A 22,920-nucleotide genomic window follows, 5' to 3' on the forward strand; every position below is an offset into this window, starting at 1 on the left:
GTTGCTGAAATTGCTGAAGCGTGTATTTTTATGGAAGAATAGGAAAGTCCATTATGCAGCATTTCTGCCAAGTATTCCAGTATCTGTGGGATGCTCATTACTGATGCATCCTGTCCCTTGTTGGTATTCCAGATGTTGAATCTCTTCCATTTGGCTGAATAAGTCTTTCTGGTGGAAGGTCTGCGTGCTTCCAATAATATCTGTTGAACTTCCTTGGAAAGAGAGATATGGGTAGAAATCATGGAACCCTCCAGGCTGTCAGCTGCAGAGTTTGCAGGTTGGGATGAATCGTTCTGTAAGTGTGCTGAGTCAAGAGTAGAGGCCATAGAGGCAGGGGCCACGGGTTGGTGCAAGTTATGCTCCTTAGTAATGGATACCAGTGCTGTCTTGGCCAATCTGGTGCTATTAAGATGCCTTTTGGTTGCTCTGCTTTGATCTTCAGTAACACCTTGGTTATTAATGGTAGAGGTGGGAATGCATAGATTGTTAGAGAGTTCCAGCTGAATGAGAGAGCATCTATTCTCCAGGCTTGTGGATGGTGTGTCCTCGAGCAGAACTTTTTCAGATGATGATTGAGGTGGGAGGCAAAGAGATCTATGTCCGGCCTCCCCCATGCATGAGTTATTTGAGCAAAAATGTCTGGATGCAACATCCATTCATGCGGGTCCAGGATGCTTCTGCTTAGACTGTCCGCCTGAACATTGCCCCTGCCCAGAACAAACTGGGATTGCAGCTGTATGTTCAGTTTCAGGGACTTTTCCCAAAGAGTCATTGTTAGTCTGCAAAGGGGGTAAGAATGAGTACCTCCCTGCTTGTTTATGTACCACATAACAGTGGTGTTGTCTGTCTTTATTAGCAGAAGGCCTTGTTGAAGATATTTTCCGAAGGCCTCGATTGCATGAATTACTGCTAACATCTCTTTTTGATTGATGTGTAGATGTACTTCCTGGGGGGTCCATTGCCCTTGAATGCATCTGCCCTCCATGTGTGCCCCCCCATCCATGGTCTGAGGCGTCTGTTGTAATGGTTTGGCTTGTTTGAGGTTTGTTGAAAGACATACCTTTGTTTGACTGGCTTACTTGGGCCCACCACAAAAATTCCCTTTTTAGACATGGGATGAGTGGGATAATTGCTTCTAAGTTGTGGCTGTGTTGAGACCATAGACTTTTTAGGTACCACTGCAGTTCTCATGTGTAGTCTTACCAGTGTAATCAGTAGAATGCAAGATGCCATGAAACCCAGGGCCTGCAGGATTTTCCTTGCAGTCATCTGGGTGAGCTTTGCTAGGCTTTTGAAGTAATGTGGTAATTGTTCTTGCTTCTCTTCTGTGAGGTAAGCCATTTATGACTCTGTGTCTAGTTTGGCTCCTAGAAAAATTATTTGTTGGGATGGCAGTAGTCTTGATTTTTGTAAGTTAACTGTGTATCCCAAAGCCTGTAGTAAGTAAATGACATAATTCAAGTTTTTTGTCAAGGCTTGCTTGTTGTCCGCTTGTATAAGGCAGTCGTCCAGGTAAGGGTATATTTGTATCCCCTGGAGTCTGCAGGGTGCAATTACTGATGCCAGCCATTTCGTGAATACTCTGGGTGCAGTAGATAAGCCAAAAGGCAATGCTGAGAATTGATAATGCTCTGACCCTGCAAGAAATCTGACGTATCTTCTGCAACTGTGTCTGATTGGGGATATGCAGGTATGCCTCTTTGAGGTCCAGAGTAACCAGCCAAGACCCCTTGCCCAGCATGGGAAGGAGTTGCTGTAGCGTCAGCATTTAGAATTTTGGTACAATGACAAAAGTGTTTAGAGCGGACAAGTCCAGTATAGGTCTCCATTGCTTTTCTTTTCTTGGAACAAGGAACAGTCTTGAGTAAAATCCCTGGCCTTGTTCCTGAGGAGGAACCTTTTCTATTGCTTTGATTTTTATCAGCTTTGAAACTTGTTCGAATGCCTCTGCCCTTTGATTTTGTGGCAGGTTTGGCATGCCTTGTCTTGTTGGTAAAGTATGGAAGTGGAACCTGTAGCCTTGGTCTATTATGTCCAGAATCCATTTGTCCTTTGTTAAAATGTGCCAATTTTTTGAAAATAAGGATAATTTTCCGCCTAAAGGTGCTTCTCTTTGAGCCTTGGTCGGCGGTGTCAAAGTCAAGTCACTGTGATTGTCCCTGTGGAGCAGGGGATGTCCCTGCGCCACCTCTCTGATTAGTCCGTTGCCATTGGCGTCCTCTGTATTGCCCTCTTCCTTGGGTACGCCTGTTTTTTCCCCTTTGAAACTTGTCAGTGTCTGGAAAGGACCAATTCTTAGAAGGCCAATTCCTGCTGAACCTTGGTGGCTGAACCTGGAGGAAATCCTTGACTGTTTGCACTGATTTAACCTTTTCCTCAATTGACTTCAACACATCCTGAGCATTAGCACCAAATAGCTTGTGTTTTTCCAGAGGTGCATCTAGAAGCTTTACTTTAACATGATCTGGCAATGCCTGTTCTTTCAACCATGCATGTCTACGAATGACTGCCCCTGTCATAGCTGCTCTACATGAAGCTTCCAATGCATCATAACCACACTGAAGAAAATGATTGCTAACCTGCTGAGTGTTATGGACCAAATCCTGCAAGACCTTTCTATCTAAAGGCTCAGGAGAGGCTAACTTTTTCTGAAAATCATCCATCAAGAAATCCTGATACTGAAACATATGAAAAAGGCAATTAAGGGCTCTCATGGCAAGTGTGGTTGAGGTATAAACTTTTTTGCCCCACCTCTCCAGGGACCTAGCTTCCCTGTCTGAGGGCAAAGGGTGTCTGTATGCTCAACCCTGGGCCTTTTGTCCGAAGGTGGCTGAGAACCTCTGTCAGGATGGGCCTGGGAGCCTCTGATTAAGGAAATTAAATCTGCAGCTAAAGTCATGATTTGTTTATCAGTAGTGGGCTGAGGCAAAGCTTTAGGAGGGTGAGACTTAGCCTGGCTGGCAGCCTTAGCACGTGTGTAGGCCTTGATAGACATAGACATAGGGGGCCTAGCTGCCCCACGTGCTGGAGTCACCTTGTCCACCGGTATGGTCTCAGGCAAATCTTGGGCTTCAGTTTCTGGAGGAAAATCAACAACCGGCACTGGTGCAGGCTCCGGGGCCGGAGTGATCGGTAAAGCGGTGTCGTCGGTCCGGAGTGGCGAACAACCGCCTCAGAAGAGACCGACGCACTCGCGGTAGTTTTTGGCGTGGTGTCGGTGGAAGTCGCGGGCCGAGAATGTCGGTCCCGGTCTTTCCGTTTTTTGGAAATATGTGGTGCCGGTTGTTCCGACGGCATGGTATAAGAGTATTTATCACCAAAAAAGTCTTCAGCAAACTCTGCCCGGCGCCTGAGTGTGCGCTTATTGAAGCAAGCACAGGCAGCACAGGCCGAGATGTCGTGGTCTGGGCCAAGGCAGGGGAGGCAGTAAGAATGGAAGTCCTTATGAGGTATTTGTTTACCACAAGACAAACAGTTATTAACTTTTTCAGTTTTTTCTGACATCGGCTGAGGCAAGAAAAGGTTCCCCAACGAGGTACTTAGCTTTTTGATGACTTCGGATACGTAAAACACAGGAGCTGACCGACTGGCACTTGCGAACTGCTTCTGCTTTGGGCACCGCGCGGCAAGAAAGACTGAGGAAGATGGCGTTGGCTGATGCTTTTATACCCCAACCGCTCTGACGTCGGGGAGGAGGCGACATCAGCCGACGCCAGACCCAGACTTTGGAATCCGGCCGACCGAGGGCTGCCTGAGGCAGGACAACCCCATATGTAAGGACTGTAGTTGCATTCTTGAAGGACATCTGTCCGATTCGACCACAGACCGTCGGCTCCTAGACTACCCGGATGGAACCGAGGATGTCAGAGCAGATGTCGGTTCCGAAGATGCCAGGATGGTTCTCAGCACTAATGGTTCCACAACAGTCGGTTGCAAACATTCCAGCTCTGAGGTCCCGGGTCGGCTCGAGGAGGAATCTATGATGGTGGGATGGTCTTGACTGCTTCAGAATCTCTGTGGGTTTGATCTGAGAGGAGTTTAGCCAGCGCTGGTGACTCTAGAAGCCTATGCACCACCCTATCCACATCTTCGTCCAAAAGACTCCTGGAGGACTTAAGAGGAGAGGGTAGGAGATCTTACTGACTAAAAATTTGGAATTCTGGCCGACTGAGGGTAGCCTGCCAGCAGGATAACCCAAGAGTAATGACTGCAACAGTGAAATACGATGAACATCAGGAGGAAATGGCTCCAATTCTGTGGAGCTCAAACTCCATTGGCACCAATAAAGCTGGAGCCGATGAAGCAGACTTTGTTAGTTCCGAAATAGTGGAGCTGGAGATGCAATTTTGTTTACCTTTTTAACAGGCTCTGATTGCCCTGAAGAGGGAGAAGACCTTTTTGTGGACATATCCGATTTGAATGAAGGAGATTGCACTGATCCTGAAGTGCCTGGACCTTCATCTAGAGCTTCTTGGAAGGGGGACCTCAACAAACCTCCCATAATTAATTTATTTTTACACTCTAACAGCACTCTAGAGCTAAAAGAGTGGCAGATCGAGCATGATTCCTGAAGATGTACTGCTCCAAAGCAGTAAACACATATAGTATGGGAGTCAGTGAGAGACATCTTCTGGCTGCATCTAGTACACTTTTTAAAGCCAGAAGGCTTGGTTTCTTTATGCTCCTTGGACATGCTTAAATCATAGAGGACACACACGAGAGCAAACAAAAAACTGCCACAACTACTCAACACAGTAAAAAAAATTACGATATAATTATATATGAAACAAACTTTTTTTTTTGTAATACAGAAAATTCAGCAAGGAAGAGAAGAAGTTAGGTAGCCCTCTAACTAAAACAGGCAGCGGAAGCCCTCTAACTTAAATCAACTAATGCTCCTTTTTTTCAAGCAGTAGGAAAGAAAAATATTAATAATGACCAACAAGATGCCCACTAATTAAAACAGGCAGCGGTAGCCCTCTAACTTAAACGGGCTGGCACCTTGCAAGTTGTGTTTAACAGTACTAAAAGTTAACCGGGACAGGGAGAAACAAGGCCCAATGAAAAAATGACGGCCTGAAGCAACAGCAGCAACAACAAACTTTGCTAAGAAACTACAAAAAGCACAAGAAAGTAAACGCTTACTATATTCAAGAAATGTTTTCCAACAACAAAGATATAATAAAGGTAAAAAAGGAATAAAATGTTGATCACTTGGCCACAGCCAAGATGGAAGCCTCCAATCTGTTTAGCGGCAAAAGAGATCTGGGGAGCTTCACTAGAGCACAATGGGATAGGGATACAGCCACGAGCCAATGGAAGTCCTTGAGCTATAGTATACGGCCAAGTCAGAACTGAGGATAGGTTCCGAACCCAACCAGTAAGAATGAAGGCAAGATAGGACAACATAACATTGACAGTTTTCCTGAACATATTCCCCAGTGAAAGTGAAAGTAAAACTAAGGTATGCGGCATACATTCCATCTTGGATCCTATAAAAAGGAGATAAACAGACTTCCCAAGCAACAGTAGTCATTATCTCTCACAAGAAGTTAGTCTTTGTCTTGAGACACCTGCACCTTGTAGAACACTAACTTCACCATGACCAAAGCACTGTTAACAGTTAAAGAACACAAACCAAAAAATGGTTATGTAATAAAACTATGAAATAAACCATATAAATGCACAGTGATAGGAAGCAAACACCCAGAGATTTACCTTCTCCTGTGCACGAGCAACAGGGTGCTGAAATGGGGGTAAATTTGTGATTACCCATCCACTCAGTAAGAGAAGTACTTTACTTTAGAGTGGAAGATGATTCTATAGAAGTAGTACTCTGTGTAGTACAAACCTATCCCTTGAATATGTTCTAGTTATTTTGCAAAAACAGACAGAAAACCCTTCAGCAGGTCCTTATGATACCACTGGCCTTGCAAATAAGTAATAGGTCTGACTGAATATGGAGTGAACTTTTTAATAACCCTGTCCTTAATTCATGGGATTGTGCATGTCTGGAGTAGGAGAAGATGGAAATAGTTGAAGATGAGAGGACAGAAATGTAGTTAGTGGCAGGGGAAGAAAGGAGAATGACTGCAAAGCAAAAGTGTGGAAGGGGACACAAAAGGTAGGGTACATATAAAAATGTGTCTGTAGTTGTACTGAAAAAAGTATGGAGAGGGCAGAGAAGAAGCTGGAAAAGTCAAGGAAGACATGTGGTATAGCAAGAAGTGGAAAGGAGGCTGTGAGAAGAAGGGGAGTAGAATGCAGGTGACAGTGGTGGATTAGGGGGAGTTCATGAGGAAATGGCCAGGGAATGGTAGAGAGGCAAAGATGAACGTGATATTAATGGTAGGAGGGGAGGGGAGTGGTTCAGGATGGTTAAGGAATGGATTTTTTTTTTTACTGCAAAACAGCAGAAGGGGAAGTTATAGGAAGTGAGCTATTCCTAGTTTTTTTTCCTCCTTTCGTTATGGGATTTAGTCTGATCTGTTGCTGTAACAGTTTCTTTATGAGTATATGATGTAGTTTGATAAACCTGTGGACTGAGAGAAAGAATAATTGTGTATGAACTTACCAGAGATGTCCTTTCTCTTCTATGTTGCAGTATTCTTTACATGAGGGAGTTGCTTGCTCAGGCGACCCAAATTCGGCCAGTATACCGAAGTCTTTTACTACTGTAAGATGCATGGTACATCTCACGTTGGCAGCTACTGGACATGGGCCATAAAAGTGACGTACGCGCACACCATCCTCAGAACTGAAGCCCCAGGTGGAGAGAGAGTCCAAGAAATAGAGAGTCAAGTACATCCAAGAACCACTGGAAGTGGAGAAGGATGGTGGGACAGAATACTGCAACAGAGAAGAGAAAGAAATCTATAGTTATGGTCAGTTCTTATACAACTATTCTATATTCATTACAAGAGGGAGAATACCAAAGTTCATGCAGAGAGGGAGGGAATATTCCAGGAAGTCATGAAGGATGCCCCTAATAAACCAAGCCCTTTATCTGGAGTTGGAATCTAGCTTGTAATGTTTGGTATAGGTGTGGAAAGAGGTCCAGGTAGCTGCTTCTAGTATAGAGTTGGTGTCTAGCCCTTTCAGAAAGGCACCAGATGAGGCCACTGCTCTGGAAGAGTGAGCTTTGGTCAAGCAGGTAGGTGTTTTTCCATGGTAGGCATAGCAGAAGGTAATGGATTTGGAAATCCAGTTAGAAATGATCTGTTTGGCCAGGGGCAATCCCAGAGCCCAGGGGTAGAAAGAGAAACAGATAGTCAGACTTCCTAATATGTCTTGTTTTGTGACTGTAAAATCTGGGTTGTCTATACACATCAGTGTTGTAAGATCTTTTCGCTATTGTTTTGGGGAGAACAGAAAAAGGTTGGTAAGTGAATAGCCTGGTTTAAACACAACTCATTAACTACCTACTCTGGGAATAAAGGTAGGGTTGATGCAAAGGGAAACCCTGTCTTTGTGGAAGATCAAAAAGGGGGGGAAGCCATCAGGGTCTAGAGCTCAGAGACCCTTCTGGCAGAAGTTACTGCTAGCAGCAGAACAGTTTTCCAGGTGTAGTGTTTTAAGGAGCTAAAGGAAGCTGGCTCAACGGGTGTGACAGTATGTGCAGGACGCCTTTGAGGAACTGGTTGGCCTCTAATCTAGAAGCTAAAGGGGGTGAAAGAGGCAGACATGTGGAAATGGCTGACAGCAGTGCTTTTACTGAAGAATAAGCTAAGCCAGAAATTAAGTAACTCACACCGGTATGAAAGACCCAGAGGGAGATCCACTGTTAGTGGGTGCAGATTTCGAAAGAGACACCAAACAGAAAATCTTTTCCATTTAGAAAGGTAAGATTTCCTTGTATTGGGTTTCCTGACCTCCTAAAGGACTTGAAGCACGTCCTCAGAGAATAGGTGTCTAAAAGGTATCAAGGCTCTATCATCCAAAGAGTCAGCTGTAGAGTTTCCAAGTGTGGGTGGGTGACAGAGCCCTTGTGTTGTGTGAGTAGGTCCACTTTGTGAGGTAACTTGTGATGACTGCCCTTGGCTAGGTGCAGGAGAAGGGGGAACCAATGCTGCCTTGCCCAATAGGGAGTTACCAGCAAAATTATTGGTCTGTCCTGTTGAATCTTCAGCAGGACTTTCAGAATGAGCAGAAAGGGAGGGCGTGAAAGATACTGACAGGGCGTCCACTTTCCATGCCAGAGGGCAAGGTTATCTGGCACAAAATTTTGGTTTTATCGGTTTAGAGGGAAAGCAAACAAGTCTATTTGAGGAATATCTCACTGGTGGACTATGCGCATGAACACATCCGTGTGAAGCATCTGTTCATGGGCCTATGTTGTGGATCTGCTCAGCGTGGCTGCCACAGAGTTCTGATTGGAAAGTCTGTAGACTGCCTGCAGAGAAATCTGAAGTTGGAGGGCTAGTTCCCAAATCTGTAAGGCTAATCCGCACAAGAAGTAGGACCCCCCCCCAGCACTTGTTTACGTACCACAGAACAATCATGTTGTCCGAGTAGATCTTCAGTCATCCGGAGTTCAGGAGGTACTGAAAGGACTGAATGACCAGGATCAATGCCTTCATCTCTTTTGCATTTATCTGATCCTTTTCCTGAGAGGAAGACCATCGGCCTTGAACAACATGTGGGACCAGCGCAGTCCCCCAGCCTGTATCTAAAATATGTGTACAGGTCGTGTTGGAGGGAAGTGGGTAGATGGGGATTCCTGGGTTGATGGACATTTGCTGTATCCACCACAGAAGCTTCTTCTTTAAGAAAGGTAGGAGTGGGATTTGAAATTCCAGAGGGTGGGCATGTGTCCACACAGATTTCAGGAACCACTGAAACTTCCTCATGTGGAGTCTTGCCAGGGGCAACATAGGAACAGTGGAAGCCATCAGTCTCAGGATTCTGAGAAATTGCTTTGCTGACAAATGAAACAGGAAAAGGATCTCTGAAAAGGTCTCACAGAGCTCCTGAGTCTTTTGAGGTGGAAGGGACATTATCTTTCTGTCTGTTTGGAATCTGCATCCCAGAAAGACATGATCTTGGGATGGGGTGAGGGTAGATTTTTTGAAGTTGTGAATCCTACATGTTGTAGGATGACAACTGGCTGAGTGGAGGTTCCTCAGCAGTTCCTCTAGTGTGTTTGCCTGGAACAGTAGGTCGTCCAGGTAAGGGAAGATTAGAATGCCCTGGAATCTGCAGAATGTGATTGCTGGTGCTAAACATATTGTGAAAACTCTTGGGGCTGTAGAAAGACCAAAAGGCAAGGCAGAGAACTGAAAGTGCCAGGATCCCAGTGAGAAATGACATTTCCTGAACTTGGGATGAATGCAAATATAGAAGCCTCTGATGGAGCCGATGGGGAGACTGTCTTGTTGGTGCCAGCCGGAACCGACGTAGAAGGTAAACCTGGAACCAAAGACTGCTCCGAACTTGGAGCAGACGGCTTAGTGGATTTAGGGGATTTCAGTGGCTATGAGCTCTTGGCCGGTGAATCCTGGGGTTTTAAAAGACCCCTAAGAATCAACTTATTCTTATGCTCCTGCAGGACTCTTGGACTAAAGGCATGGCAAATAGAACAGGAGTCCTGCAGGTGCACAGCGCCTAAACAATAGACGCAAGAAGTGTGCCCATCTTCAGAGACATTTTCTGACAGCACGAGTCACACTTCTTAAACCCAGAAACCTTAGATTCCTTTGACATACTTTACTGTAGAAGGAAACCGACCAATTATGGCAACAATAAAAAGGAGCAATATTTAGTCTACAAGAACAAAAAACACACCTACTAGAAAGGCTATAGATAAAGGTTTTTTTTTTTTTCTTAAGAAGATAATAGGAAGGCCTCTAATTTAACTCCTAGCCTACAAGAAAAAAGCAGTAGGAAAACCTTCAACTTAAACGGCTAACCTGGAATGAAGGGGGGAGGGGTGGGGGAGAACTCCAAGTTAAATGAGTTCTACAAAAAGAGGGATACTATATAATAAACAAATATCTACCACAGAAACAAAACTATCGCTAATGATAAAGTACTAGAAGAGTTAAATTCTAGTGAAAAATTACACAAAAAACTCTATACAAGCCTGAGCCAGAAAAAAGTACAGTTTTGTACCTACCATAAATGTAGATGTCCGATAGGTATGCATCTGCAGTCATAACATATGGGTTGTCCTGCCTCAGGCAGCCCTTCGGTCGGCCGGATTCCAAAGTCTGGGTCTTGCCTTGGCTGATGTCGCACTTTCCCCGACGTCAGAGATTCTGGGGTATAAAGGCATCAGCCGACGCCATCTTCCTCAGTGTTTCTTGCCCCAGATGCCAGGTGCCCTCTAGGAAGGCTAAATTTGGATAAATGTTGAAAATTCCAAACAGTAGCAAACAAAATATATATATATACATATATACATACTAACAAATACACCATAATAGATTCCCCCAGCTAGCTGAAGAAGGGGTAAGCACCCTAGGAGTACCACACAGGAGAAGGAGGGTGGGTAATCCTGACTGCAGATGCATACCTATCAGACATCTACATTTATGGTAGGTACAAAACTGTACTATGTCCTTCAAGGATGCATCTGCAGTCATAACATATGGGTAGAATACCATAGCCAAACTGGGGGAGGAGGTACTAATATAAGGATGGTGTAGTTAAGATCCCCTGTAAAACTGCAGTTGCAAAACCTGCTCGGGATCTGGAGTATAAAGGTAGATTGTAATGCTTGGCAAATGTATGCACAGAGCTCCAAGTAGCAGCTTCTAAAATGTCCTTGGTAGCCACCCCTCATAGGAAAGCTGTAGTGGTGGCTGTGGCTCTTGTGGATTGAGGCCTGATATTTTCAGGAGCTGTCTTTCCCTGAAAAGAGTAGCAAAAACGAATGCAATTTCCTATCCATTTTGAAATTGTCTGTTTGGAATTTGCTTTTCCTTGCACTCCAGTTGCATATGCTACAAAAAGTTGGTCAGTTTTTCTGCTGGTTTTAGTTCTGTCCAGATAGTAGCGTAGTTGTCTGTGTACATCCAAGGTGTGCAATAGTTTTTCCCCCCTGTTCTGTGGGTTAGGGAAGAACGTAGGCAAATGAATAGCTTGGTTCAAGGATACCCTGGATACCACCTTTGGCATGAAAGTAGGATTGGTTCTCAGAGACACTCTATCCTGGTGAAAAATAAGGAAAGGCTGCACTGCCTTTAGTGCCTGTAACTCGGATACTCTTCTTGCTGAAGTGATTGCCAGAAGGAAAGCAGTTTTCCAAGATAAGAACTGTAAGTCTGCTGATGCTGCTGGTTCAAAAGGAGGTAATGTTAATTTTTCCAGCACAAAATTGAAATCCCATGTAGGCAGAGGGGGTCTCCTTGGAGGTTTTACATTTTTGATCCCTCTTAAGAATTGTCTGAGGAGAGGGTGAGAGAAGATAGGTGGATCCATGTTGTACTCTGCTGAAATTGCTGAAGCATGAATCTTAATGAAAGAATAGGACAGGCCATTGTGGAACAGTTCTGCTAAATATTCTAGGATGTGTGCTGATATTTGTACCCTTTGATGCGCTCCAAATGAGGAATGTCTTCCATTTAGCTGAGTATGTCTTCCTTGTGGAGGGTCTGCGAGCCTCCAGGATAATGTCCTTGACCCTCTGAGATAAAACAGTTTTGTTTTGTTTTAAGCAATTTTCCAGGCAGTTAGCTGCAGTGTTTTCAAGTTTGGATGCAGGGTCTTGAAGTTGTTCTGCGTTAGAAGAAGAGGCCATAGGGGCAGAGGCCATGAGTTCGCCCGAGACATGCTTCTCAGTAGCGGGTACCAATGCTGCCTTGGCCAGTCTGGAGTTATCAGTATCACCTTTGGCTGTTCCTCCCTGATCTTCAGTAGAACTTTGTACATCAATGGGAGAGGTGGAAAAGCATACACTGTTAGGGCATTCCAGCTGAGAGAGAGAGAGTCCACCCTCCAGGCTTGTGGGTGGTATACTCTTGAGCAGAATTTCTTCAGTTGGTGGTTGAGTGGGGAGGCGAACAGGTCTCTCTCTGGCAGTCCCCATTTGCTTGTTATGATTTTGAAGATATCTGGATGCAGCATCCATTCGTGAGCATCCGTGGTAGTTCTGCTTAGGCTGTCTGCTAGTGAATTCTCTTTTCCTGGTACGAATTTGGCCTGCAGCTGGATGTTGAGATTCAGGCCTAGGTTCCACAGATCCATTGCCATCCAGCATAGAGGGTAGGAATGCGTGCCTCCCTGTTTGTTTATGTACCACATGACTGTGGTGTTGTCTGTCCTTATCAGCAGATGTCCTTGTTGGAGGAATGATTTGAATGTCTCGACTGCATGTTTCACCGCCAGCATCTCCTTTAGGTTTATGTGCAAGTTCAGCTGGTCCTGAGACCATAGGCCTTGGGTACACTTGTCCTCCATGTGTGCTCCCCATCCTAGGTCTGAGGCGACCGTGGTGATGGTCTGCCTTGGTTGTGGTTTGTTGAAAGGCAACCCTCTGTTGGACTGGCAGGCCTGAGCCCACCACAGGAATTCCTTTTTCAGGCATGGAATGATTGGTATCATGGTTTCTAGACTGTGCCTGTGTTGAGACCATACATTCCTTAGGTACCATTGTAATTTTCTCATATGTAGCCTGGCATGCGGGATCAAGATTATGCAGGATGCCATGTAACCCAGTGCCTGCAGGACTTTCCTTGCAGTGAGCTGAGTTTGTCTTGTCAAAGCCATGAAGTAGACTGGAAGTTGCTTTTGTTTTTCTTCTGTGAGAAAAGCCATCTGAGTCATTGTGTTCAGATCCGCTCCCAAAAATATTATCCTTTGGGATGGCACTAGTCTTGACTTCTGGATGTTGACTGTGTATCCCAAGGCCTGTAACAGGTGCATGACATAGGCCAAATCCTTTATTAGTTTTGTCTTGTTGTCCGATTGTATTAGGCAGTTGTCCAGGTATGGATAGATTTGAATTCCCTGAAGCCTGAAATGTGAAATTACTGATGCCAGGCATTTCGTGAATACTCTGGGCGCAGTAGATAAGCCAAAGGGCAATGCTGAGAATTGATAATGCTCTGATCCTGCAAGAAATCTGAGGTGTCTTCTGCAATCTGGTCGTATAGGGACGTGCAGGTATGCCTCCTTGAGATCTAGAGTCACCAGCCAAGACTCCTTGCCCAACATGGGAAGAAGTTGCTGTAGGGTCAGCATCTTGAATTTTGGCACAATGAGATATGTGTTTAGTGAGGACAAGTCGAGAATAGGCCTCCATTGGTTTTCTTTTCTTGGTACAAGGAATAGTCTGGAATAAAATCCTTGGCCTTGTTCCATAGATGGTACCCTTTCTATAGCTTTCATCTGAAGTAAATTGTGGATTTGTCTTAAAGCCTCTGGCTTCTGGTTTGGTGGAAGGTTTGGCATTCCGCTCCTTCTTGGAAAAGTGTGGAAGTGAAACCTGTATCCTTTGTCTATGGTTTGCAATGTCCATTTGTCTTTTGTAATGCAATACCAGTTTTCAAGAATAAAGACAGCTTTCCGCCCAAGGGTGCTTCCAGTTGTTCCCTGGTAGGCGGAATCAGAGTCAAGTCATTGTGTCTGTCCTGTGGAAGTGGTTGTAGTTGCAGCTGTGGCAGTACTCCTCTGGTTGGCAGGCTGCCACTGGCGACCCTGTAGGCACCCTTTGATTGACCTCTGCCTCTTGGGCGTCTATTCCTGCCCCTCTGTGTTCTGGAGGTGTCTGGAAAGGACCAATTCTTTGAAGGCCAGTTTCTGCTGAACCTCGGAGGTTGAACCTGCAGAAAATCCTTTACTGTTTGCACAGATTTTGCTTTTTTTCCACTTTCTTTAGAATCTCCTGTGCAGGGGAGCCAAATAAACTTTGTTTCTCCATTGGAGCATCTAGGAGTTTAGCCTTGACATGGTCTGGCAAGGATTGCTCTTTAGCCAGGCATGTCTTGAATTACTGCCCCAGTCATAGCTGATCTAAATGAAGCCTCCAGTGCATCATAGCCACATTTTAAGAAATGATTACTGACCTGCTGAGAGTTGTGTACCAAATCCTGAAGGGACTTTCGGTCTAAAGGTTCAGTAGAAGAAAGCTTTTATTCAGCTGATCTAACAAATATTCCTGGTACTGTATCATGTGGAAGTGACAGTTTAATGCCCTGGCAGAAAGAGTAGCAGATGTATAAACCTTTTTTCCCCCACCTCTCTAATGCTCTTGACTCTCTTTCAGAGGGTAGGGGGTTTTGGCCGTGGCAGCTGCAACACCTTTTGGGCCCTGAGATATAGTTTCTGGGTCTGCAGCATGGGCTTTATACAAATGGAAGTGAGAATCCGGGACCCTGTAATATCTGTCAGGTTTGGCAGGGGCTGGGGGAAGAGAGTCAGGGGCAGAACTGACATCATTATATGCATCATCAACTACAGTTAGCACAGGTGGTATGGCTAAAGGCCTATGCTGTGGTAAGTGTAAAAAGGTTCTTAATCTTTTTCTAGAATCAGAGAAATCCTGACCCTGCCATTGAAAGTGTTCCCTCATTGAATGCAAAGTTTCCCCAAAGGAAAATTCTTCAGGAGGGGAGGCAGAAGGAATAGAGTCTTCTGCATCTGAATTCTCATAAGGAGAATATGGCCCTTCCTGATGGCCTGATAAATCAGATCCATCCGAGGATTAATCTGAGGAGAGAGGTTCAGGGAGTTCAGTCCTAGGCCTTTTGTCAGGAGGAGGGTGGGAGGCCCTGTCTGGGTGAGGTTGGGAACCCCTAATCATGGATATAAGGTCCTCAGCAAGGCTGAGAATCTGAGAACTTGAGGAAGGTCTCTGAGAAGTAGCTTTTGCAGGTAAGGCTTTTGAAATTTTAGCTGCTTTAGCTCTGGAGAAGGCCTTAATAGTCATAGAAGCAGGGGGCATAGCTGCCCCACGTGCAGGAGTAGAAATGTCCAAAGGAATGGTGTCGGACAATTCTTGTGCGCTTGCTTCTTCGGTAGGGATTTCTGTAGCCGACGCAGCCGGGCCTCTCTGGCCTCGGTTGTCGGAGGTATGATTCGGCAGAAGTAAGAACCGAGGACTCTGTTTCAGCGAAACCGAGACACCGCGGTAGGCCTAACCGTGGTTTCAGCGAAACCGCGGCGCGAAATGTCAGTCCTTTTCCTTGCGTTTTTGGCTAAATGTAGTCGGAGTCTCCGGCGGCATTTTATATGCAAAAGCGGATCCAAAAACTCTTCTGCAAACTCCGACCGACGTCTAAGAGTCCGTCGGTTGAAGGAGGCACAGGCTAAACAAGCTGATACGTCGTGGTCTGGGCCTAAGCAAGGGAGGCAGTAAGAATGGAAATCCTTATGAGGTATTTGTTTCCCACAAGTTAAACAATTATTGACTTTGTCTGACATCGGCTGAGGCAAGAAAGAGTCCCCAGCGGGTACCAGCTTTTAGAAGTCTTCGGTAGCTGAAATCTCTGGATATGACCGACCGGCACTTGCGAACAGCTTCTGCTTCGGGCACCGCGCGGCAAGAAAGACTGAGGAAAATGGCGTCGGCTGATGCCTTTATACCCCAGAAGCTCTGACGTCGGGGAAAGTGCTACATCAGCCGAGGCCAGACCCAGACTTTGGAATCCGGCCGACCGAAGGGCTGCCTGAGGCAGGACAACCCATATGTTATGACTGCAGATGCATCCTTGAAGGACATCAACACCTCGCAGCTGAAGCGGCAAACGAGATCTGGGTAACTATCGCTAGGCATTATGGGATAAGGGGTAGCCTCAAGCCAGTAAACAGGCTCCGATCCCAACCAGCAAGAACGAAGGCGAGATAGACAACATTATCTGTTTCAGAATAAGAAGAAACACGGATGGTTTGCTTTGCATGGAGGAATGCACAGATGGTTTGCTTTGCATGGAGGAATCCCCTGGAAAGCAGGGAGGGAATCCTACTGTCAAATGACTCTCCACTAAATGACTTTTAGGACCCATATATCTAAAACAATGTGATACCCACTAGGGAAGATTTAGACTCGGACAGGAAGATATTTTCAAAGGGTGTGTGTGCAGGTGTAGGGGGGGCAGGCTGAAAAGGCCAATAGTCATCCTGACATTTTAGAAAGTGCTTGACTTCCAGAGTCTTTCCCTTTATTTTCTGAGCCTCACTGCCACTGTTTTTAAACTAGAGAGAATCCACTAGCCTAATAAACATAAAATAATAAAATAAACGATAGACTCAGATTTGTAACTTGTTCCTGTAAAATAGGACCTGCTGCAAAACATGTCAAAGGAATGTATACACACTAACTCCATACCTGTTGCAATAATCCACCACTGAATCTCTAGTTGTAAATAAAACTTCTTCTCCTTTCTTCGATTTTGCCCACTTTGAGTCAAGGAGACAGTCCACTGCTTTTGAAGCTGCAACAAGAAAAAAAAATATTTACACATCTCCAAAAACTGAAATGTACATGAGGAAATGTTTGGTAGCTTAATGGAAAACCCTGTTTCATAGTTCACATGTGCTAGGATTTTTTCCACAAACTATTTTCAAGTGTAATATTCCATATCAGAATACTTCCACAATACACTCATTCATAAAATAAAGCATACAGCAGTACATATTTAGAGAACAGATAGTAAAAAACACAAAAAAAAAAAAAAACGTTTCCTGCAATAAGGGGACAACAAATTATGGCCTAACATGTGGTATGGGTCATTAGAACAAAAAGTTTGTACTTTTGACAAAACCATGGCCTGAAATATTCCTATACCACACAGAATACAGATAAAGAAATGCTAGAAGTTATAGGAAATCTGAATGAAAAGTAGGAAAGAAGTATTGGGAGGTACAGCTAGACAATCTTTCAACCAATAATTTCAATCCATCTCCTGTACTGGTAGCATTTGCGGTTAACCAAAGGGAGTCCTTTTAAAATATGTAGTTACAACAGGGCAATATTCGACAGTGCAAATATTTTACAAGGCGTATGTAAAGAGGAAGAAAAAAACAAAACAGGAGTCCTTTAATGCAGTATGTGCTACAGAGATAGCTGAAATTCAAATTAAGACTTTTTTCAGTACATCAATCAAACATCAAAACAACTCAAAAATTCAACACATCTGAGTTGAGGACTGCTGGTGGAAGGCTTTCTGTGTACTTATCAAATTGGCCTGAAGGATTAACATGTACAAGTCAAGTCTTTCATTCCTGCTGGCATAAAAGGCTTGCATCTGCACAATAAGCAAACATGGTTACCCAGCGCCTTATATATACGCAAACCTCTCCAGTTAATATCCTCTATAAGAAACGCCATAGTCTCCCACTGCTCACAGCTGCTCAAAGAGCTGCCAGTTTGCACACAGGGCAGCACCACTGCAGGACATCCTATAATATACTACTAAACACTCTAGACCTTTAAGTAACTCTCTTCCACTCCTTGCCATCTACTAAGGATCTGGTACAATGGATAGGTGCTTCCGTCATCTCTGCTTCTGTTATGGTGGATATGGGCATCCTGAGGCTGTGTAGTAACTGCTTCATGTTCACTGACAACCATTTAATTTTAAAACAGTGTGAGAGAGAGAGAGAGAGAGATACAATGTCACTAGAAGCAAAGCTCTCACATACACGAACAAAAAAAGCAAACCTGGTTGTCAGCATTACACCTAAAACACTAAGGAACAAACACCCGCATGTAATCTACTCAAACTTTCAAGACCTCCTAAAAGTATGTCTCAATGGCCCCATGCACAGAAAAGACAGCGCCTTACACAAAACATTGATAATCACAGTAGCACTGCTTCCAAAGACAAAGTAACACACCGCACAGCCAAGCCATTTAGTTATTTTGTGCAAAATCTGGCCAAATTATTTTGCGTTTTGTACATAATACTATGTTGTCATAACACTTCCAGTATCTCCCTCTCTGACCCTTTCCTTTTTGTACATAATGTCAAGTATGCTTACTAGTTTATATCTATCATGAGATCTCTATGCCAATTACACCGTACATGTATAACAATCAGAAACAAGCCTGTCTGAGTCTAAATTCTTAGCTTTACAGATATTCTTCTCTGATCCCCTTCCACTTTACTAACATTCTCTTCTTCCTGTCCGAGACTGCATATTACTCAAGTTATAAATTAAACTGGTATAGGTATTATGTTTCTTGCTACTACATTTTTTACTCTGTGCCATTTATGTATCAAATATTTATTAATCAACACTAGTATTTATTAATCATCTTAAATATGCTTGTATTGGTAAATAATGCAACTTCTCTCTCTCTTCTGTGAAAATTCTCCATTTGAAAAAAATCCTTTCTTGTTAAAAACCACATGTATAAATTTTTTGTATGGAGCTTTTCTCCCTGGGCCTCTGCTGAAAATGGGTCACTAGCCCAGTCAGCCACTCATGTAAAATAAATAAATATTGAGGATTCCAATGTAAGACATACTGATGTCCACGCCACCAGGGCAAACAAGAGGAAGATCACAGAGCTGTCTGGGGCCAGGATCCTCCAGATCATGCATGGACTTAGGTTTCTATCCCTCAAGTACCAGTATGACAGTCCTAGTCCATGTGGGTGCAAATGGCCTAAGACATACCTTAATGGACTATATGAACAGACATATGATGGAGCTCACTGAATGTGTGTCCCAGGTGGGTATGAATCTAGCCATGAGTAGCATCCTACCTTCACCAGTGATGATGCCACAGTACCAGCAATAAATGACTGCAACAACTGGCTTGGTTTCTGGTGGCACAACAGGGGGATCCAACATCTGTCAGCCTGGGGAGACATGATCGCCAAACCAAGATACTTTGCCAGAGATTGTTTGCACTTCTCACCACTTAGCTTCTGGATACTAGCACAACCTCTTTCATAGTGCCTTTTTTTAGGCCGTGCCAAGTTGTTAAACCCTCCAACTCAAAATAAATAAATAAATCCCTCACAACCAGCTAAAGGTACTGATGCTCAATGCAAAAAGATTAAATACAAAAATGCACTCATTGGAAACACTACTCACCCTGGAGGATGCAGACATATGTGCAGTCATGGAAACATGGCCCAGAACCATGGAGAGCACCCTGGATTATCAAAGGCTACAATGCCTTTCATACATTTTGAACCCCTCAGCTCAGAATAACACAAAGGGAGGTGTCGTCTCAGCGTTTATAAAGGACAAGTACACTGCTAGACTGGTCCAACAATGTGACATACTTGAGCTGCTCCATGACAAAAGTACAGTTTTGTACCTACCACAAATGTAGATGTTCGAGTGGTCATACAGCTGCAGTCATTACAGATGGGTTATCCTGCCATCAGAGAAGGTGGTAGGCCTGAAGACGCCTTCAAAAATGGTAGGCCTCACTAAATTTTCAGTTTCCCCGCCAAGAGTGGCGTCGGTATCTGCAGTGGGAATGGAGACTGAGGAACCTGCGACACTGGTAAAATAGTTTCATCGGTAGTCAGGGGCTGCGTAGGAGCCTCGCTGAGAACCGGAGAACCGGTAGTCGGATTTTCACTCTTTCTTGCTTAGGGCAGACCTCGGATGTCGGTCCTTGTCTTTGCGCTTTTTGCTTAAAACTGGTGTCGGTGTATCCGACGACATGATATAATTAAATTTTTTGCCAAAATAATGAAGGGCGAACTCCGCCCGGTGCTTAATAGTGCGCTTGTTGAACCTAGCACAAAAACGGCAGGCCAAGATGTCGTGGTCTGGCCCTAAGCAAGAAAGAGTGAAAATCCTTATGAGGTATTTGCTTCCCACAAGAAATGCAATTATTAACTTTGACATCGGTCTGAGGCAAGAAAAGTTTCCCCAACGGGGTACTTAGCTTTAAAGAAGACTTCGGCTGAAATACTTTCGTAAATCTCAGGAGCTGGCCGACCGTCACTTGCGAACTGCTTCTGCTTTGGGCACCGCGCGGCAAGAAAGACTGGAGAAAATGGCGTTGGCTGCCTCTTTTATACCCCTGCCGCACTGACGTCAGGGAAGAAGCGACGACAACCGACGCCGGACCTGGACTTTGGAATTTGGCCGACCGAGGACCCGCCTGATGGCAGGATAACCCATCTGTAATGACTGCAGCTGTATGCACGATGAACATCTAACCACAGATGTGACCCTGTATCATATCCTTGTAACGACAGATCCCCTAACACGAGTCTGGAAAAAGTACAGTTGTGTACACTTATCATAAAAGTAGATGTTTCACTACATATATTCATTACATTTGGGTTATCTGCTTGCAGGCAGCCCTCAGTCGGCCAGATTATCAAAGTCTTGAGTCCTGCGTCAGTTGCTGTCTCATCTTCCATGATGTAAGGTAGTCAGGGGTATAAAGCATTACATTACATCAGTTTTTCTTGTCTCAGATGTCAGGTGCCCTCATAATGGGAAGCAATTATATACAAGGTTACACCTCCAACAAAAAGCAAATACACCAGAAAGCTTTAAGCATAGAAAACAAGAATAGAGGTATAGTCAATAGAAGTCAGGGCGCTGGAGGGAGGGTAACCAGGACTGTAATAGTGAATACACTCGAACATCGACCTTTATGGTAAGTGTACACAACTGTACTACGTTCTTCGTGTTTCACTGTTGCAGTCATTACATTTGGGTAGATTCCCAAAGCTAAGGAAGGGAGGAGGCAATTAGATAGCATTAGGACCAGCTACAAGGTCCTGCAAGGCTGCAGTGGCAAAACCAGCTCTGGATTTTGAAAAAATTGGCAAGTGGCAATGCTTGGTGAAGGTATGTACAGAATTCCAGGTAGCAGCTTCTAGGATGTCCCTGGTAGGGACACCTCTGAGAAAGGCTGTAGAGGTAGATGCAGCCCTGGTGGAATGTGGTCTTATCCCCTTGTAGGGTAGGTTTTCTATGGTGCTTACAGCAGAAATGAATGCAGTGGCCTATCCACTTAAAAATGGTTTGCTTTGAAATGGCCTTCCCCTCTGTACCTGCAGCAAATGCAACCAGCAGCTGTTCAGATTTCCTGAGAGACTTAGTCATGTCCAAGTAAAATCTAAGTTGTCTGTGCGCGTCCAAGGAGTGCAGTATTAATTCCCCTTTGTTCTGTGGATTAGAAAAGAAGGTTGGCAAATGAATGGACTGATTAAGGGCCACACTGGATACCACCTTGGGCATGAAGGAGGGATTGGTCCTGAGGAACACCCTGTCCGCATGAAAGAAGATGAAAGGCTCCACTGCCTTGACAGCCTGTAATTCAGACACCCTTTTTGCTGAAGTGATGGCTAAAAGGAAGGCTGTTTTCCAAGAAAGGAATTTCAACTCTGCATTTGCAGCTGGCTCAAAGGGAGGTAGGGAGAGTTTTTCCAATGCAAAGTTAGGGTTCCAGGCTGGAGTAGGGGGTATACTGTGTGGTCTTAAGTTTTTGGCCCTTCTGAGGAATTGCTTCAGCAGTAGATGAGAGAAGAGGGGTGGCTCTGTATTATAATGAGTTGAAATGGCCGAGGCATGAATTATGATGGAAGAAAAGGAAAGGCCCTAGTGAAGCATCTCAGTTAAGGATTGAAGAATGCGCGGTAAATTGGGCACTGTTGTGTCCATCCCCTGAGTTTGGCTCCAGGAACAGAATCTTTACCATTTCTCAGCATAGCATTTTCTAGTACTGGGCCTCCATGCCTCCAGAATGACATCCATCACTTGCTTACTGAGGGATAATAACGGAGAGATCATGTAAATAGCCAGGCTGCAAGGTTCAGGGTTTCAAGCTGTGGGAGCAGAATCTGGCCCTCCTGCTGGGACAGCAGGGCAGGGGTCTGAGGTAGGTGCCATGGTTCCAGAAGTGACACACTGCACAGGAGGGGGTACCACTGTTGGCATGGCCAGTCTGGTGCAACAAGTATTGCCCTTGGTTATCCTGTTTGATCTTCAGTAGCACTTTGGAGAGGAGAGGCAGAGGGGGAAAGGCATAAACTGATAGGTTTTTCCAGGTAAAGGACAGGGCATCCACTTTCCAAGCTTGTCTGTGGGGAGTTCTTGTGCAGAATATGTCCAATTGGTAGTTCTGAGGGGAGGCAAACAGGTCCATCTCTGGGCTCCCCCATTTGTTTCTCAAAATGTTGAATATCTTTGGCTCCAGTTTCCACTCGTGTGGGTCCATTAGATTTCTGCTTCGGTCATTTGCCAGTATATTTAGCTTGCCTGGCAGGAATTGAGCTTGTAGGTGCACTTGGTAGCTCAAGGCTGTATTACACAGAGCCATGGCTAGTCTGCAGAGAGGGTAAGAGTGGGTTCCCCCTGCTTATGTACCACATAACAGTGGTGTTGTCTGTCTTTACCAATAATTGTCCTGGAAGAATGTGGTCCTTGAAGGCTGTCAGAGCATTCTGTACAGCTAACATTTCTTTCTGATATGCAGGTGCATTTGACTGGGGTTCCATTTGCCCTGAATGCACTGCCCTGCCAAGTGAGCCCCCCATGCATAGTCTGATGCGTCTGTTATTAGGGTTTGGGCGGCAGGGGGTAGAGTGAATGGCTGTCCCTTGTTGTGGTGGCAGGCCTCTGCCCACCAAAGGAACTTTGTCTTTAAGTAAGCAAGGGATGATAGGAATCATTGATTGTAGGTCCTGTGAATGTTGACACCATAGGCTTTTTAGATACCATTGTAGTTTCCTCACATGCAATCTTGCATATGGAATTGGTAGAATGCAAGAGGCCATGAACCCCAGGGCTTGCAGTATTTTCCTTGCAGATAGCTGGGTCTTTGTGGCCAGTAGTTTGAAGTAGGCTGTCAAACGAACTTGTTTCTCTGGCATGAGGTAGGCCATCTGGGAAGGTGTGTTCAAGCTTGCTCCCAGGAATACAATTTGTTGGCAGGGTACTAGATGTGATTTATTTTCGTTTATGTTGTATCCCAGAGAAGTTAGTAATTTCTTTACAAATGCCAGATGACTGAATAGTATGTCTTGGCCTTCTGCTTGAATTAGACAAT

The 22,920-nt window shown here is 44.7% G+C and overlaps 1 protein-coding gene across 1 annotated transcript in view; it reads right to left on the reverse strand.

The window, feature by feature from the left end:
- SEC62 (SEC62 homolog, preprotein translocation factor) overlaps positions 1–22,920 on the reverse strand; it is a 924,572-nt gene that overhangs the window by 395,519 nt on the left and 506,133 nt on the right. Inside the window, exon 3 of the mRNA XM_044070077.1 lies at positions 16,268–16,373. Within this exon, the coding sequence (XP_043926012.1) occupies positions 16,268–16,373 (106 nt within the window). The remainder of the gene's footprint in view (positions 1–16,267; positions 16,374–22,920) is intronic.

Source organism: Protopterus annectens, chromosome 4.part1 (genome assembly GCF_019279795.1).
Source record: "Protopterus annectens isolate FY-2018-M chromosome 4.part1, PAN1.0, whole genome shotgun sequence".
NCBI classification, from domain to species: Eukaryota; Metazoa; Chordata; order Ceratodontiformes; family Protopteridae; genus Protopterus; species Protopterus annectens.